The sequence below is a fragment of the Kwoniella botswanensis genome, chromosome 1 (assembly GCF_036426115.1).
Source record: "Kwoniella botswanensis chromosome 1, complete sequence".
Lineage (NCBI taxonomy): Eukaryota > Fungi > Basidiomycota > Tremellomycetes > Tremellales > Cryptococcaceae > Kwoniella > Kwoniella botswanensis.
Genome location: NC_088599.1, coordinates 17,382,737 through 17,400,239, shown reverse-complemented (window position 1 = coordinate 17,400,239; position 17,503 = coordinate 17,382,737). Strand labels below are relative to the sequence as shown.

Here is a 17,503-nt window from a genome sequence, read left to right as displayed (position 1 = left end):
GTATATATCCATATGGTATAGTGATGAAGCAGTGGTATAGTATGGTATGCTAGGTATATGTTATTTTCAAGAACAATCTATCATTCTCCGATATTCTTCCCTAATCATCAGCCAAATTGGTCCAAACTTTGACCACATCGTTCTCTTCTTCCAGCAAATCCACTATCCTGAATATGTTCTCAGCTGTATCTTCATCTATCCCTTCTGCCTCTCCATCTGATGTTCCCTCCAATATCTGAAGTGGATCGGTGGGTACGTAGACTAAATCTGAAGTTTGGACAGCGTAATGCTCCGTATGGGGTGGGGATGATAGGAGGGTTGTCAGTGATGAGAGTGACGATGTGGGGATTGAGATCTGCAATGATACGATATATGAATGTCAGTTGTTCTAGGTCATTTCAAAGTCAAAGTCGAAATTGACCATACTGTACAGTACACTGTATCCGATGGATGATCTTGCTTTCAGGAGTGTGTGGAGTGGGATTGGATTGAAATCCATCGTCGACTTACCTCATATTCCACTCCTCCCTCTTCACTCTCCACTTCCCTCACATCCTCTGCACCATTCTCCACGGCGATGTCAAACAGATGATCAAATCCTGCTTCCTTCGATGTGTTCTCTGCCTTCAACACAATTAAACCCTGTTTGTTGAACATGAATAGTACAGGCGATGTACGTGCCCTAAGAGGAGAAAGAAACAAAGCATTATCCGTGCTGAGTTTCCGTCCCAGCCATGTGTAAGAGAAGAGGCGAACTTACCCGTTCTTCGATAATATCTCTTTAACTCTTTTGACTGTCCTAGCTGGATTAGAGGTTATACATTCTCTATGTCATCGATCAGTATATCAGCAACTACCCATTCAATTTGAGTTCATATGAGCAAACACACTCACACGAGCATAACAACTTTACCACCCGGAGCTACCGCCTCATAAACTACGTTCTGACCCGTCCCGTCCGAAGCACTCTTCGCTTTGGCCATAGCATTTTCTATACCCTGTTTTGTGAGTCCTTGTTCCTTGGCTCGTTGAAGGGCGGTAGCGAGTTTGGAGTTGAATGATGGGTCGGGGGATAAAGGTGGTTTCATCGCTGTTATTATTTCCTACATACCATATGATATACATAGAAAGATTGTAATTAGTATAATATCTTGCGTGATTGTCTATGGAAATCGAAGTGAGAAGAGATATAGATAGTTGACTGACTCACCCTTGATAATTTGGCGAATAACGCTCCTCTCTCTTTATCCACTGCTCCTTTCTTATGCCTGATCTTGGACCATCTGTTATGTCCCGACTGTGTTGTCGAGGAAGTCGTGAGACATCTACAGTAAACGGTTCTAGGTCTCAGATTTCGCGAAGGACCAGCTAGAGCTGATGCTGATGATCGTAGGAAGGTCGTTTGCATTGCACTCATTCTACTCTGGCTGTAAGGTATTAGCTGTATGATCACTGTCGTTCGTCGTGGATGTAAAAGATAAGTAAAACCGTACTCTGCACGGTAGATGAACCGAAATTATCTTTCTGAAAGATCTCTCGAATGAACGTGGTGATCACGTCGCGAAGATCCCTTTTGATGGACCGGAATTGTCCGAACGAGAGGAAACCGGCGGTCAAAGCGCAATCTGAACTTCCCTACTCTATCTTCATCCACTTCCATTTGTAGACTCGCTGACCTGCTCCTTGCCATCTCATCAATTGCAATCTTCTCAAAGGCTCAATCGTCATGCAGGGACGTACGCAGAGGCTACCCCTACACCATGTGAACAAGAAAGACAATAAGGAATGTCATGTCATATCATATCATGTCGACCCCCTTTCCCCTTATTGTTTTAACTCGTGTCTGTGTTTGTGTGTGGATGAAACGGTGGTCTGTGCTGAATCACCTCCATATATGACTTGCTAACCGATCCAGATTCAAGGAAGCTGACTTCGAAAGATGATCCTGTGACATCTACGAGCAATCTGGCTCCCCTGTCACTGGCATGAAGCGATCCATGGGTAGAAGCCATCAGACGGAGAGGATAAACCTGTATGTGAATGCGCACTCAGCACAGCCTAGATGATGAAAAGGCAACAATCGTGAGTGAGCTTTTGAGATGATTGCGTATCGGGTGTATATATGATGGATCTGATTCATGCTTGATAGTCTAGTTTAGGCTACACAATCAATCAGTCACTCATGCATCGGTACCCATCTCATCAAACATAGCTTTTTACCATTGTCAACGCCCTTCGGTCTATTGTTGTTCACTGTACAATCCAAATCGGTACAGTTGTATATCTCTCCAATCAATTTTTGCTTCTCAAGAGGGAAAAGGGTGCGATCACCAATCCTTCTCCTCTGACTGTACACGCTTTATAAACGCCATTCCTCCTTCACATAACGATGCTTCTTCCCATCACCCCACCTCGTCGTCCTACCTCTTTACCATCTTCTCAAGACCCGTTTGATACACCTTCATCGTCAACAACTCTTCAACTCCCTCTGGATCCACCACAATCTGCTTCCACCCCACAATCAACTACTCTCACACCTAGCACTACGACGGCAACGCCCAATAGGGAAGTACGGACAGCCTACGTTGCCGAGCGAAGCTCCGCGGATCTCATCAACGTCCTTGATCTTGTCACTCCTGATAAAAACAAATATAAGATGACGGGTAGCGGTGGGATAAAAAGCAAGACTATATCTCCACCTCTTACGCCAGAGCGAAGTCATTACAACAATCACAACAACACGAACAACACTTCGCCTCTTACCATGACAACGAAGACTCCTCCCTCTCATCATAGCAGTCTTTGTGGATCGGGCGAACCTTTCATTTCGCCACCTCGTCCACCCCGTCCTGCAATCTCACCGTTGGACATGGGAGATGACGAGATAGAAGAGATTGCCGAACAGCCCCATTCACTCTCTGCTTTCAGACAATCATCACCCCGTGATACCAACAAACCTAAACCAGATATGGATCAATCTTTCTGGAGATGGTCCAATGCTACTTCCTCAGTTGCTCAATCGGAACAAAACCAACAACGTGTTCCCGCTCCACCATCAACATATACATATGCATCTTCGATATCCCAACCACCCGAGAGGGATAAATCATTCCTGAGGATGACCCGTACCACCATCTTCTCAGATTTCTCTGCTCCATCCACGGTACCAGACGTTCCTGATCCCAGTGCATTACCAATCCCCTTCAGGAGACCATCCGCACCGAATGGTATGACTTTACTTTCTGCTATTCCCGAGTCGGCCGCTGTGAATAATCAAGATATGAATAATATCCACCATTCACCTGGAGGAGCGCAAGCCGATGTCGAAGAGGAAAGAAACAAACATGACATGGAGAGACGTTCAAGTGCAGGTACGTTTGGATACAAGAATCCTAGATCAAGTATAATCCCTTCGATCAGATCGAGCTCGTATGAAGGTCATCGTACAAACAATCACAATATCAATCCTCGAGCCAACCCTTTCCACTCTTCACCACCACCTGTCACCTCAAGGTCTAGACCCAGACCTGTATCAATGTCGTCTGCAGCACCCAGTGAAATGACAATGAGTAATTCCGCGTCTGCCTCAGCCTATTCAGGTAGAGCACTGGACGATACTGCGCTAGAAGCTCGAAAGGCCTTAGGGGTATTTACTCCGCCGAAGGGGAAGATCGTCCATAAGCATCAAGAGAGCGAAGCTGAGATTGAGAATTATCTGAAAAAGGCTAGTGAGAGAAATGAGAGGAGAATTGTACCTTCAGACCAGCCTAGGGCGTCATCTCCCATTAAGAATGGGCTAAAACCTCCCATCGAACTTAGAGATGGCGAAGCCGAAGATGAGGTTGATGTACCGAAGATGTTATCGAGAAGTGGAAGTAAGATCGAGAGGATGTTAGGTGAAGGTGCTGAAAATGCAAGAGTGGTGATGGAGATGGATAGAAAAGCTATAGAAAGCGTCATAGAACAGGAAGCGGTTCGATCGTAAGTCAGACGTCGTGATATTGAGAATGCAGCTGATTATCGATATCAACAGTCCCGGTCTTTCCCCTCCTCTACGAAGCCATAAACCCTCTGCGTTCATGCCCAATTTCGCGGGACCCCTCTCCCTCAATAATACATCTCGCCCCATCGCGCACAACCGATCCCATACTCTTGCTCAGAATGAATCTCTCGCCTCTCCATCTATGGCGTCTCACGCTCATGCACACCTGAGATCAGCTTCTATAGATTCACTCCCTTCGCTCCATCCCTCATTGAGCGAATCTATCAATACCCTTTCAGGTCTCTTACCTCCATCACCAACCAAACTCAGCAGGACAGACAACAAACTCTCGCCCTTTCCGCCTACTAAAGTGAACATAGGGAGATTCACAGATATAAGAGCAAGAAACGACCTGACTCCCGAACAACGTGCAATGCTCTTACGAAGAACAAGGAAACTGGAACAGATGCTGGGAGAAGCATTACGGGAGAACCAAGTTGAGAAGCTGGTTATCGATCCCGTCAATTCAAGTTCTACTTACTTAACGAAGAATTCTGAGGACTCATGGCCAAGAACTCCCCCTTCTTCATCAAAGGTACCCGAATGGGCAAGAGACGACGTTATACCTCACAGAGCGAAAGATCTTTCCCCTGAACCACAACAGAATATCGGTATCGGTATGGTCAGGTCCAAAAATTCCCTAGCGGATAAAGCGAAAGCGGCCTTGGGGATTGGATCAGGAGCTGGAGGAAAAGATGATATAAAGGTGTATGTGTCTCGTTCACTTCAAGAATCACATACGATATCAAGAGGTAATTCTTTCAATGATAGTCATCGAACTGGTGTGAATCGATCTTCGTTAGATAATCATAGTCCACCTGATAAGAACAACAATCAGAGTCAAGCTAGCTCACCTACTACGCCTGCCACTGCTACGACTACTACTAGTTCGAGCTGGCCGACCGATGAGAGGGACGAGGAAGAGTTGGTCAGGAAGAACAGAAGACAACAATTGGCCAAGGTACGTACAGTAATCATCCGAACACTCCTGATCTGAATCTGAGATAGAATGAATTGCGTATGGATACAGTTGAAATTATGCTGATTTTGGTGAATTGCTTTTCTAGTTACATCGATTATTGGGAGCGCCAATCCCACCTGAATTACTCAACCCCAATAATCCCACTTCACCATCTTTCAACTCTACGTTCAACCTTCCTCCACCTCTGGGACTGGGAATCAATAGATCACCTTCACCCTCTCAACAATCGTATATATCATTCGAAGATACCCCGACTCCATCGAAATGGTCTTCGAGGTTGAAAGTACCTCTCAACTCATCCTCTTTCAAAAAGAAGGCAAATTCAAGTTCTGTTCAGTCAGTGGCGGATGATCAGAGTTTCATCGATTTAAGTGAGAGTAGATCGAAGGGTGGGATGAGTAGGGAAGAGAAGAGTCTGGCTAGGAAAAGGGCGGCAAAGCTGGAGCAGGTCAGTATGGCTCTCAAACTCATCCATTGACCCAAATTGATCGAATTTGAATGGAAGAGTAAAACTGACCTCGGAATATTGACATCATAGGTATTAGGCGACAAACCACCTCCAGAATACCTACATCACCAATCCACAACTTCGACTCCCTTACATTCGCCCGTACTCCAACCCCGCGCTCGTCTAGGTCGGACCCCTACACCACCTGCAGGAACGGGTGACACCGTCCGAGCTCAGCCAGCAGGTAACAGCGCGGACAGAGGTTCAGCCTACGATGCATATGTAGCTTCACTCGAGGGCCTGTTGTATCTCGTTGAGAACGATCAGTCCAAACTGGGTGTGATGATGGATACCATCTCTATGGGATCTCCTTCTATGTCACCCACTAGATCTCAAAACCATGGTCCATCTGGTGGACACAATCATTCAAAGTCCCCAGATTCGAATGGAAGTAGGATCAAAACTCCTAGTCCACCTTCACCATTGATAGACTCACTACAAAGTCCCAAGTCCTTCGATCGGGATGATAAGTATGATCATCTAGACATTCATGATGATAATGTCGAAGAAGTTGGGCCTGGGGTAGATAGAGAATCACATCAAGCTAGAAGGAGAAGGACAGGTAAATTATCGCAATTTTTCGGTGAATCTATAAATATAAATATACCACATGATGAATTGCCACCTCCTAGAAATAATAACACCACCTTTGGTAGTAATAAGGGGATCTGGACGAGAAGGAAGGAAACGTTAGATGGGATGTTAGTGGAATTGTGGAAGAATGTACAGTTCGAAATTGGACGGGGGACGATCAAACTTGATCAAGGACGAAAGCTCGAGGAGCTGTTGGGGTTGGTGAGGAGTAAAGAGAATGGGTTGGGAGGTGGGATGGGCATAGGGAGTGGGGGAAGAGGTAGAGGTAGATGGGAGATGATCTAGTGGAGGAATCACGTCCATTTTTGCGATACAATGGAATATAGAATGGCGGTTCGATGTGCTAGGATTGATTTAATTGAACATAGACAAGGAACGACGTTGTGTTGGGCTGGGTTGGTACCCTTGCGTCGTGAATGATTGTTTTCATTTACTACCACAAGATATTATATGATACGATATTATCCGATAAATTATATATACGAATTCTCACGATCTTCACGAGATAGTTACGGTGTGATTATTTATATATGGCTGTTGACGACTTGGACTGTGATTTGTACACATATATCCATACATGTATGAAAACTTACGTTTTATGTCTTGACTGTACTTCAGTAGACTGATCATCAACAATCTCGGACGGGTCTTATACAGGAACACGCCCCACTGTGCATCCGTGTACAGCAGTGTTATTTACTCATTAAGCCTGTGTCATAGTTGAGGATCTCTTGCGATCTAGGTGTGGATCGTTACTCATAATTCATCTTCGATTGAAACATCATTAGAAATTCAGTACAATACAATATAATATCCCTGATTCCCACAAATCAACGCCCCAGAAACTCATTCCAATTCAAGTACTCGTCTTCTTTCCTTTCAGGTCTTGATTACCATCTCCATCCCCTACTCTTATCGTATCTATATCCTCTGCCGCTTCTCTCCTCAACCTGCCATCCTCATTTTCAAGCTCGATTGTCAATTCGAACAAATCCTCGAAATCTTTCTTTGTACTTTGGGATATAACCCCATACGCTTCTTGCATCATTTCACCTAGATAGTCCAGCTCGGCAATCACTTCCTATGATTCATAGATACCCGATTGAACAACCGCGAATTTCGATCAGCTTGACTTCGACACAAGATAGATGCTCCACTGCGGGACATCTTCTGATATGATGAGAAGATAATACACAACTCACTTGCATGGCAGTAGCATAAGCGAAGAACAACAGATGTCTCCCTCCGCCTCTTACACTTCTCCTTCTCACGACATCTAGGCTTCTTATAGCTCGAATTAGTTTCTGTCTTGATTCTTCTGCGGGAGGGAGGTAAGGTGGGAGAGGTGTACGCGTGCGGAATCCTGCAGAAAGCGTGTAGAACTGCAAAAAAAGTCAGATTAATAAGCAAGCCCGAATCGATTACTTGTATGATACGGAAACGAAAAAGCAGGATTGTCGCTGCATGTCTTAAGCGAAGGAAACCCCTGCGGGCTTTCCTATATGAGGTTTTCAATACTATTCTGATAGACTACTCACATAGAGAATCACATGTCCAGCCATCTCCCTCCTCTCCCCATTCACAGGAACGACAAATTCCTTCCTCATTGCCTTTTATGAATCGGGAACATCAGCTTGTCAAATCTCACTCAGCCTGATTTAATCACCGCTCATCGCCACTCACATGATCCCTATAAAAGACATTGACCGATCAGTAGAACAGTCACATATCTTTATCGATGAAAACGAACTCACCATTCATCCCTTGTAGTCACACATCTCATACTATGTAACTTATCTAACATCCTCTCGCAGCTGAGCAGTACTTCATTGTAAAATGCGAAAGCGAATGGACCTTTAAGACGGGGTTCGTTCTTAGTTTGAGCAAGGAGAGAGCGGAGGTTTAGAATCTGACTTTGGAGGTGTAGCTCCCTACGATAGTAGACAAGCATTGCGTCAGCGATCTGCAGCTGAATACAGTATATCCTCACACACGCAGGCAATGAAACTTTCATACTCACATAGCCATAAATTGCCTTACACTCGCACTCAAATGTGGAAAATGGATTTCATTCCCCATCAGCGGTGTGGTTTCTCCATCTTCTTCATCCCTGTTCTGTTGGTCACCACCTAATTCAATGTTGTTGGCACCTTTACTGTATGTCATTACCAATCTAGAATAAAGGTAAGAAAGGTCCAAGCAGAAACTGAACAGTCCAAAAAAATCAGCTATCCATAGTGATTGATGCAAAAGAAGGAACCATGTCTATGACTTACTCGCTTAAACCTAATCTCAACTCCCGTCTAGCTGTGAAAGGCCACCACCATCTCGATACGGCCGCAGCCCAAAGCACCCCGATGATCACTGCTGCTGACCTCTGTACCGCGATTTGTTCGACTGTCAGACTATATCGTTCGCCCACGTTGTATGTGTATAAGCAGGACAAATTCTAAAGTGGAAGTCAGCGGGAGTTCCTTAGGGGATGAAGTAGAATGAGCTTGATTACTCACATATGTCAAGAGCACAAACCTGCCAGCGTTTGTGTAATCTGGCATCTGAGTGATCACATAAAAGCAAGGGATAGCGAAGAAGAATCCCAGGATAGGTAAAACGACGTTGTTGCCTTGTGCTCTACAAAAGCGAGAGATCAGAATTTTTTCCTACCTGTGATACCAGAGACAGGCTGAACATACATTCTGGTAAAAATGATGGCTACGGTACCACCGACTCTGCGAAGTTTGAGGATAAGCTACAGTTCTCGTTGTGATCCTCACAATCCATTAATACTCACATTGTACCTCCGACTCTCGCCAACGACCTGTACATAGTAGTGAGACTTAGCGACTAAGACGGCAAACACCAAACACCCACACTCACAGGAAATTGGTCTGTCCCACAGTCTGACTAATAGCCGCCAGATAAGCTATCAAAGCCCATTCGCCTCTGTACTGAAGGAAAAATGGTCTTCCAGCTTCCGTATATGCCGGCGCAGCGAGGATAGCTATTCGAAAACCAATCTGATTATCAGCCACGATAGTGTTTACGATCCATTATTCTAGCTAACCTCCACCTAATCCAGTTTTTATCGCATATCTCACGTCAGGTTCTCTCAATCTCTCGCCAAATCTCCAGAATGCCTGCTTGAACCTTCCCCATGCATTTAACGATCGTCTATCGGGTATCAACACTGTTCCAGCAGAATCATTTCGGTTTTTAGGGAAAGGTGGTGGTTGGAGTTTCGATGGGTCGATAGGGACCAGGTTATCTAAGTAAAACATGATCGTCAACATTTGGATGGATATGTGGAAACCGCCATAACCAAGCAATAATAACTCAGTCCAGATCGATACGTACGGAGCTGTTTGTACAGATATTGAGTCCGCTTCTCCTTCTTCCCTCTTTTTCTGATAATGACCGATTTCAGATGACCCCAAGTTGAAATAGGTTCGACATCGACAATCTATGGCATAACCTCAATCATGATGAGCGATTCTTCGGAGAAACAAAGTGAAAAGAGAGTTCCGATATACCTCTTGCATGGTTTCAAGAAGGAACAGCATTTCTCTGGCAAACTCTTCGAATGTAAACAGGAAACTGTAGTCATACCGTTATCAGCACCAATTCAGCTGGTTGTCTTGTATACACGAACGGGTTAAGAGAAACGACTGTACTGACAAGTAAACCAGAAAGACAGTTTCATTCGGACCACCAATGATATTTCCCTTATCGAGATCTTCGTTCTTCTCCTTATCTTCTTCACTTTCAGAAGATGAAGATGAGTCCGGATCGTCATCCTCAGAAGACTCAGAATCATTCTCGTAAATCCCTCTTCGTCTCTTCGGTCCCGCATAAACCCTCTTGATAGCTCTACTGCTACTAATGGAGAAATCCTTCAACGACTTAGCTAAGTTTTCCCTGATTTCTGCCAAGCTGACGGGTGATTTATGCAAATCATGTTGTGAAAGTAATTGGACAGCTTCGAGAGCTTCATCACATCGATTCTGACAGCTCAAGTCAGCTTATCGGTTCGCAGATACGTCGTGATACAGCAAACTTACATTCAGATCATTCATCTGATCGCCCGCCATCAACCTGAACTTCATGAACAGCCGTATGCTCTTCTCGATATCCGTATTGTCATTCATCTCAGGACCAGGTCTATCATCCATCTTATTGACGATCGACTTCGATAGTTTATGCTCTTTAAATCCCGGGACAAAATGTTCAGTTGATATATTACCTTCCTTCACCGCTCTGATCAGACTCTCCTGCAATCGTGTTGATCCCCTAAGACTTGACAGGTGCTGGGCTAACCTTGCGAGACTCGCTATAGCAGCATCATACAGATGCAACTTCCTCCCCCGTATACGTGAGTCTAAAATTCTCTCATGTTTGGCTTCCGCCAGAGTGACTTTCAAAGCTTTGAACCCGGCCGAATGTGAGTTGATGGCATCTTTCAAACTTGCCCGATTCCCTCTGATGACTTGCTTCTCGAGTAAGAACGTTGAAGTGAGTAAGTCGAGTAGCGTAGAGTAGGAATTTAATGAGCGAGACATGGAATCTTGAAATTTGGTGGTGGCGGATGAAGGAAAGATGGTAAAACAGATGACGCTGGATATAATCACTGTGCAATGAGGTGATCAGTATGAGCCTCTCCATGGTCCATGATTCGAAGAGCGAAATGAAGTCGGACAAAGCATCTGAGTTGAAGGGAGGCTCCCACAATACGCCTCACACTCACCCCCGACAGCCACGATATACAAAACTTCCATCAACTTAGGGAAAGCTCCCTCTTTGATCACCACACTATAAATGATAATGGCAGCCATCGAACATCCTATCCATCATCATCAACAAATCATCTTGTGTAGCCCATCATATGGGAGGATGCGAAGTATGCTTACCGGTGTTATAACTAGCATTCCCCACCCATAATTTCGACCAAGCTAAAGTGCTCATCGAGCCTCCTATCCACAGTATGCAGACTACCCAATCGCCCATCTCGCTGATCCAATCCCAAGAGCTCCCATGAGAAGGCGAAAAGTGGTCAAAAATCTCAATCGTTCCTATAGCCGAGAGTGATACGAACGAAGCAAATAGGGCGAGAAGAAAGCAGTAACGCGTGGAAAGCAGCATATTCCCAAGGGACTTGGCGGGATTGTACTGTCAGGCCAATAAATCAGTATAGAAAACGTATAGAAAGTTATGGAGGATACCGAAAGATTACAACTCACATAGACAACAATAGTAGCTACCATGTGAGCTGAGTTGGCAGGTCTGTAGGTTACTCTGCCATGGGCGTCCGTCTCCGTCTGTGTTGACAGCAATTCCGCCAGAAAAGGAACGTAGGTGAATAACGAGGCGACTAGATAGGCTAGCGAGCACTTGAATATCGCTATGGATACTGGAGTTGGAGGCCATACTCTTTTCCCAACTTTCAGAGAAACCAAGTTGAGATTAGCTTTCTTTGTCCATCACTGCGTAGAAAGTTGGTTGGGTAAGATGATAGAGACTCACTCGTCTGTACTCTCGACGGTGATTTGGCACTTTTATGCGCTTCTGGTATCGGCATCGTCTGTTTACTGATCAAGGGCGACTTCACTCCATTCCTCTCGTGAGAATCATCTTCCGCCGCACCATACCCGATCCTAAGTGAAGAAGGCAATCTATTGAATCTCGGACGGCTCTCCACTTCCATCTGAGTGTCATGTTCCATAAATGGGTTATTGGGTGGTCCGCCATTGAGTTGCGGTGGTGATCCTACCAATTGATCAGTAATAGTGGGAAGATCTTCTATATTCTGTCTGACATTTACCGGGTATGCCCTATGTTCCCTAGGTGTAGGTGGTATGAACAGTGATCGAAGACTTCTCGTACTAGGCTGAGAGGATATCCTGTTACTTCCAGCTAGCTCCTCTTCTTCTACGTCATCATCACCAACTAGCTCTTGCAGTGCTGACCAATTGTTGGGAGGTCCGTCGGCCAGGTTTAGCCCGTGTATACTACTAGATGGGCGTAGATGAGTACCATATGCGGAAGTATTCGAAGTTCCGATTGTACTTCCCAGAGTAGCATTCTCCCTCGGACGATATGGCGAGATAGTATCTCCCCGCTGTATCACTGGAGTGGAAGGAAGAGCGAAGTAAGAAGATCCTGTGCGACGGACATCATGTTGATCAGGTTGCCCCGAGGAGGACGCTCGGGGCATATCTGACCGAGGGGTGATTAGTGGACTCGGTGGTGATGATATGACATTTGGATTTGACGATCTAGACGTGTCTATCGAGCGAGGCGGTCTGATCATGCTACAGGACTGGGAGTCAAGATCGAATTGAAGTCTAAGTATGGCTCATGTGTGCATTGAAACGCACAAACTACACTTCCACTTGCATTCAGATTCTCCTCTCACTCGGGACAGCAGACAACAACAAGGATCCCATATCCGATCCTCAGATGCGGAGACTCCACACTCAACCACAAAGTCACGTGACTTGACCTGATCAACCATCTATCCTCGCAACTCTGGATGCCAGAGTACAGTATGATAATAGTCGAAGAAAGATCTTTTCAGACCTGTACTGATTCACTTACAACATACCTGACAAGCCAGAATGTCAGACCGAACGGGACCATCAACAGGCGACAAGCGCAAGTACTCCGGTACTACCGCTCAGAAGCACAAGTTCTACAAGTATCAAGGTCAAAAGCGAGGTGGTGGTGGGGGTCGAGGAAGAGGAGGTGGGGGGCGAGGGGGTCACGATAGACCTAGATCACCGAGAGAACATGAAATTGGCAGACCGAAACTGAATCCTTTAGGGAAGTACAGGACGAGTCCGATGGTAGGCTTGCCTCCTATTGTCTACCATATAATCAACGGTCAAGCTGACTCTGTGCGTCAATAGCCAGAAATGTTTACTTCACCTGGGATCTGCGTTACAACAGTGATGCACAAGGAAAGGTCGGCTGAAGCTGAGTTGATAGAATACCTCGAGACGGTCAGTCCAGCTTCGTCCTTGAGGTTTGTCTCACGGGAAGCTGACGGAAAAGATTATTTGCAGATAGCAGACGAGCTATATCCAGAGACTATCGATTCAGAAGTCAAGCAAGAAGAGGACGCTGATGAATTGGATTTCGAAGCTCAATTGAAGAAGGACTTAGAATCTATGGATCAGAGTAAGAAGTCTACACGATTTCGTGAGTCTATCACACATTCTAAGATCTAAAAGACGTTACGAGTATAGGTTTTGATGCTGATCTGTGATAACATAGAGCTGTGCTCACATGATGTGATATGTGGTAAGTCTGCGTCCTCAGAATTCCAACTCTGTCCGGCACACTGACATTCTATGAATACTAATTCAGTCATATACATCAATGTCCTTCCACCACTATCGCCCTACAAGTTAGTCCGACATATAATGGAACAAGCCGAATCGTCCGCTAGAACGGGGCTAAAGTGAGTAAGATCGTAAGATTTTTACCCTCGCGATCACCAAGAGCATCTAGCTGATATCTACCTCGTCGTTGTGATCTGATAGATGGTGTAAACGTATAATACCCATCACCGGTATAGCAGGAGCGACCATTAAGCAACTTTCTGAGATGTCCTCGAAAGTCGTCGAAGAAGGGTTCAAGACCGAGGATAATCGGTCTCTGAAAGTAAGTACATTTGGAATTCGAGATACAATATAATGGAATTTGAACGCTGACGATGTACGACAGTTCGCGATCGACACGAATACCCGTCAATCCGATCGATTAGATCGTATGGACATGATTCATACCGTTGCAGCAGAAATAACAAACATGAATATCGAACATAAAGTGGATTTGAAGAATCCTGATAAGACTGTATTGATCGAGCTGTACAAAGTGAGTAACCCCTTGTCAATCTCTTTCCCCTTCACAATCGAGCTGATAATGGTCACCGATCTCAACAGAATTCAGTAGGTATGGGGATTGTAGAAGATTACGAAAGGTTCAAGAAGGTGTGTCATCATCGCCCTGATTCCACAGACTAGGCTGACAAGTCCTGGTGTGGTGGTATAGTATAATCCAGGAAGTATAGCTCTTGCAGCTTCTCAAAGCAAATCTAAATCCACTCATTCTGAGCTATCTCGTTCGACTGCTCAGCCAGAAGAAGAAAATCAATCTAGCTCCTCGAGTAAAACTCCAAAACATGTATACAGGCAAAGACGAGCGGAAGCTATTGGTGCGCTATCGAAGGATGATCCATCTGACATAAATCAAAAGGAGGAAGAAGAAGGCGAAGTTGAGACATCACAAGGTGAGGTCAAAGCTGAATCCGGACAGATACTTGAAAATCCTGAGGGGGATCTGGGAGAAGAATGGGAAGAGACTATCGTAGATGGGAAAGTTGAAAGAGTGAGGAAAGATGGACAATAGCATATAGAATGTTGAATGTACTAGACATAATTAGAATTTCATCTGACAGACTCTTTTACCCAAAATCGGGAAAGGCCTTAAGAGATATTTCGTTTTGTCAAAGCAGCTCTTCCTGTCTTTTCAACCAATTGTTGTAAACTATCTTGCCCGCCGAATACCTGAAAATCCACTTGCACAGTATCTCCATCGTCTTCTTTGTCTTGAAGCTCATCAATCAAATCTTGAGATTGGCTGGGCTCAATCCGGCTGGAGGGTTCGTCAAGATTATTGGACCATCCTTTTATCTTCTCTGGGAGACCGGGTGTGAAAGGTAATAACTCTACTATCTCATCAGGCGTTGGTGCAACTTGAGCAGTATCGATGGGAGAAAGACAGTCAGTTTGAGCCCCAATCCTCCTCAAATCGATTAATCTAGGTTGGTCAACATTCTGATTCGGAAAAGGATGAATGAGGACTCGTCCGATGATCGCCGTACAAGTTGAACTAGCGCTGAGATCTTGGGAATCAGGCTTGGAGTCTGGATAAGAACTTTGATTGAGGGATGAAAGAGGCTTATAGTATGCCAAAGAAGTACATTCTCTGTCAATACATACGCATCAGTACGTACAGTATCATCACAATCCTTTCGGACGGTATGTACTTGCTTACCCCAAAGCTGATGAATCAACATCCAAAAGGTCGTTCCAATCTACCTTGACATGCTCGGTCAAGGGTCTCAATGGACTTGGCGAAATCATCAGGGGTGGATGATGCACGTCAGGAGGAGAAACACCTAACCTAAAGTGATCTCTCAGTTCCAAGATGTTCACGTGTTAGATAGAATCCTTACCAGATCAGATCATCGTTTTGGCTCTCGACCTCTTGTTTGCTCTGAGGAGCAATAGTTTCACGAATGTGCGGAAATGTTCTGAAAGGGTCGCGCAGGGGATGTGGGAATTAGTTGGCATATTGGCAATTGAGAGATGTTTGGTGAGTGAGGTTGAGCGATGTGTGCAGATCCTGGGAGTGAGGTGATGTGAATGACATTACAGGATAAAGCCCCCCTTGATATGCATTTGTATGAGAGAAGGCATTTCACGTTAGTGTGTCTGTAAAGACAATCTATATTGAAAAATATAATCCTTTCTCGTACTTTTGACACACTCGAAGTGTAACAAAGGATTACAGATCTCCTAATCTTAGCGAATGGAGAGCAACGACTCTTCGCAAGGAAAGTCCTCATTTTGAACTGTATACAAATCCGCTGATCTGCACAGGCGTAGCCCTCGTTACAGTCACACATACTGCACTTGATATATCTGGAATGCATATATGAACAATCTGTCCAAGCCGAAGCCTATTCACCCCAAATGTCCATATTCGTGGGGATTGATTTATACAAAAGTCTTGAGAGCCCCGTCACACCACCGCTGAAGCAAAGGGGTTCTTATCGACATTCGTACACCGTATGAGTGAAAGCTGGTGCTACGACACGTAGGATCAATAAGAACTGTCCAGCACGAGTTCACGCTCGGTTGTACATGTGAGCAAACTCACCAGGTGTGATTTTAGCAGGAGATATTTCCCTATCATTTGCACCTACTCGAGTCGCCGCTGCTCCAGCTCTTGCATCTTCAAGTGTCACTTATTGCGTGACATACAATGATTCAACATCAGTACAATACTCCTTACATCCTCTAAGGTCCTAAGGGGAAAGAAGTAAGGTGTGAGGATCTGAAACCTACCATAAACGGTCTCTTCAATAGTTAATAAACATGTAACAGTTTCCTCTGTAAAAGTCGTAGTTGTAGTAGTAGTAGTCTGCGTGGTAGTAGGTGTAGTAACGTATACTGTAGTAATACAACTTGGTTCTTGTCTAGGTTTAGGTAAGAAGCCAGGTTTTCTGAAACGAGGTTTGTTTAATGGTAAACCCCTCTTTAACCTTTCGGCGTTGGTCATTCCCCTCAGATCGAGATCGGGCAGACTAGTAGTTTCGCAGTTGTTTACGAAGATCGTTGTTGGGCTTGAGGTAGGTGAACCTGCGGGATTGGCCGTGGGTACTGGGGTCAGGGTGAAGAGCTAACATGAGGAATTGATGTAAAGTTGAGATACTCTCGTTCTTTTTGTTCCTATGACTGATGTATGACTTACAGCGAAATCTTCTGCTTCTGCGGCTCTTGCTACAATGCGACAGGAAGGTACACATTTGCTTTATGAGTTACTGAGTGTGATTGCTAATTCTCGAAAGCAAGAGTCACTTCGATGTACGTATACAGTTGTATACTCATAACAATAGAATAAAGTATCTGTATCGGTGGTAGTAGTACTTTCTGTGACAGTTTCGACACTATTTCCAATACAGTCAGTCATCATCTGGTCTGAAAACATGTAGAGAGGGAGGAAGGATTGATATTGGACGGCGAGTGATCGGGGAAAAGCTGTAAAACTGACCTGGTGGCAACACTCGGAACAGTCACGGTTGGACAGTCCCTTTGAGAAAAAACTGTTCGTAATGGTAGAGTAAAGGAAAAGGTGATCAACCAGATTATGGTCCACATTTGGTGAGGATCTTAGGTTCTTCAGCAATAACTGGAATGGGATGAGTAAAGGGAGCAAGACACTATTGTCTGTACCAAAGTTAAGGTAACGCTACGTTATACGGATTGAGAGGGAAATAGGACTGACTAAAAGGGGGATGATGGGAGAAACGTACCACAGGTATAATACAAAATGTTACATTGTATACTTCTGCGTGATACCATCTTTCAATCCTTGATGGACATCCAGAGGTCACATGAATGATTGATACTCAAAGTACGACAAGGAAAGATGTGCGATCTACTGTGTTTGACATTTCCAAGAGTGTGAGATGATGCCACAGACAATTATCCTGTACACATAGTCGTACCTCACCTATCTGTGATTTTTTTGGGATACGGTGCAGTATTGCGTTGATATCTAGAGAAGACTTTGGAGAGGGCGTCTGGCTGCA

At 44.8% G+C, this 17,503-nt stretch overlaps 5 protein-coding genes across 5 annotated transcripts; 2 read left to right on the top strand and 3 right to left on the bottom strand.

The window, feature by feature from the left end:
• Nucleotides 1–100: 100 nt before the first annotated feature.
• Nucleotides 101–1,417, bottom strand: L199_006585 (uncharacterized protein; the record flags this gene model as incomplete). The annotated part of the gene is made up of 5 exons (XM_064892284.1): nucleotides 101–355; nucleotides 511–682; nucleotides 761–826; nucleotides 895–1,103; nucleotides 1,211–1,417. 5 exons carry the CDS (start codon nucleotides 1,415–1,417, stop codon nucleotides 101–103), a joined length of 909 nt encoding a protein of 302 aa, XP_064748356.1.
• A 972-nt stretch (nucleotides 1,418–2,389) lies between these two features.
• On the top strand, nucleotides 2,390–6,411 carry L199_006584 (uncharacterized protein; the record flags this gene model as incomplete). The annotated part of the gene is made up of 4 exons (XM_064892283.1): nucleotides 2,390–3,981; nucleotides 4,034–5,003; nucleotides 5,110–5,472; nucleotides 5,563–6,411. 4 exons carry the CDS (start codon nucleotides 2,390–2,392, stop codon nucleotides 6,409–6,411), a joined length of 3,774 nt encoding a protein of 1,257 aa, XP_064748355.1.
• Nucleotides 6,412–6,982: 571 nt separating this feature from the next.
• L199_006583 (uncharacterized protein) lies at nucleotides 6,983–12,334 on the bottom strand (the record flags this gene model as incomplete). The annotated part of the gene is made up of 20 exons (XM_064892282.1): nucleotides 6,983–7,207; nucleotides 7,329–7,508; nucleotides 7,665–7,736; nucleotides 7,810–7,816; nucleotides 7,881–8,057; nucleotides 8,147–8,332; nucleotides 8,403–8,575; nucleotides 8,637–8,757; nucleotides 8,820–8,855; nucleotides 8,918–8,944; nucleotides 9,004–9,127; nucleotides 9,191–9,391; nucleotides 9,481–9,586; nucleotides 9,657–9,720; nucleotides 9,802–10,127; nucleotides 10,185–10,750; nucleotides 10,868–10,963; nucleotides 11,031–11,289; nucleotides 11,361–11,560; nucleotides 11,644–12,334. 20 exons carry the CDS (start codon nucleotides 12,332–12,334, stop codon nucleotides 6,983–6,985), a joined length of 3,837 nt encoding a protein of 1,278 aa, XP_064748354.1.
• A 403-nt stretch (nucleotides 12,335–12,737) lies between these two features.
• L199_006582 (uncharacterized protein) lies at nucleotides 12,738–14,532 on the top strand (the record flags this gene model as incomplete). Its single annotated transcript, XM_064892281.1, has 9 exons — nucleotides 12,738–12,965; nucleotides 13,029–13,121; nucleotides 13,185–13,320; nucleotides 13,396–13,422; nucleotides 13,489–13,582; nucleotides 13,665–13,785; nucleotides 13,849–13,998; nucleotides 14,067–14,114; nucleotides 14,176–14,532. 9 exons carry the CDS (start codon nucleotides 12,738–12,740, stop codon nucleotides 14,530–14,532), a joined length of 1,254 nt encoding a protein of 417 aa, XP_064748353.1.
• Nucleotides 14,533–14,609: 77 nt separating this feature from the next.
• Nucleotides 14,610–17,069, bottom strand: L199_006581 (uncharacterized protein; the record flags this gene model as incomplete). The annotated part of the gene is made up of 7 exons (XM_064892280.1): nucleotides 14,610–15,111; nucleotides 15,181–15,304; nucleotides 16,069–16,155; nucleotides 16,257–16,590; nucleotides 16,663–16,691; nucleotides 16,770–16,858; nucleotides 16,963–17,069. The coding sequence occupies 7 exons, from the start codon at nucleotides 17,067–17,069 to the stop codon at nucleotides 14,610–14,612; spliced, it is 1,272 nt and encodes a 423-aa protein (XP_064748352.1).
• Between the last annotated feature and the right edge of the window lie 434 nt (nucleotides 17,070–17,503).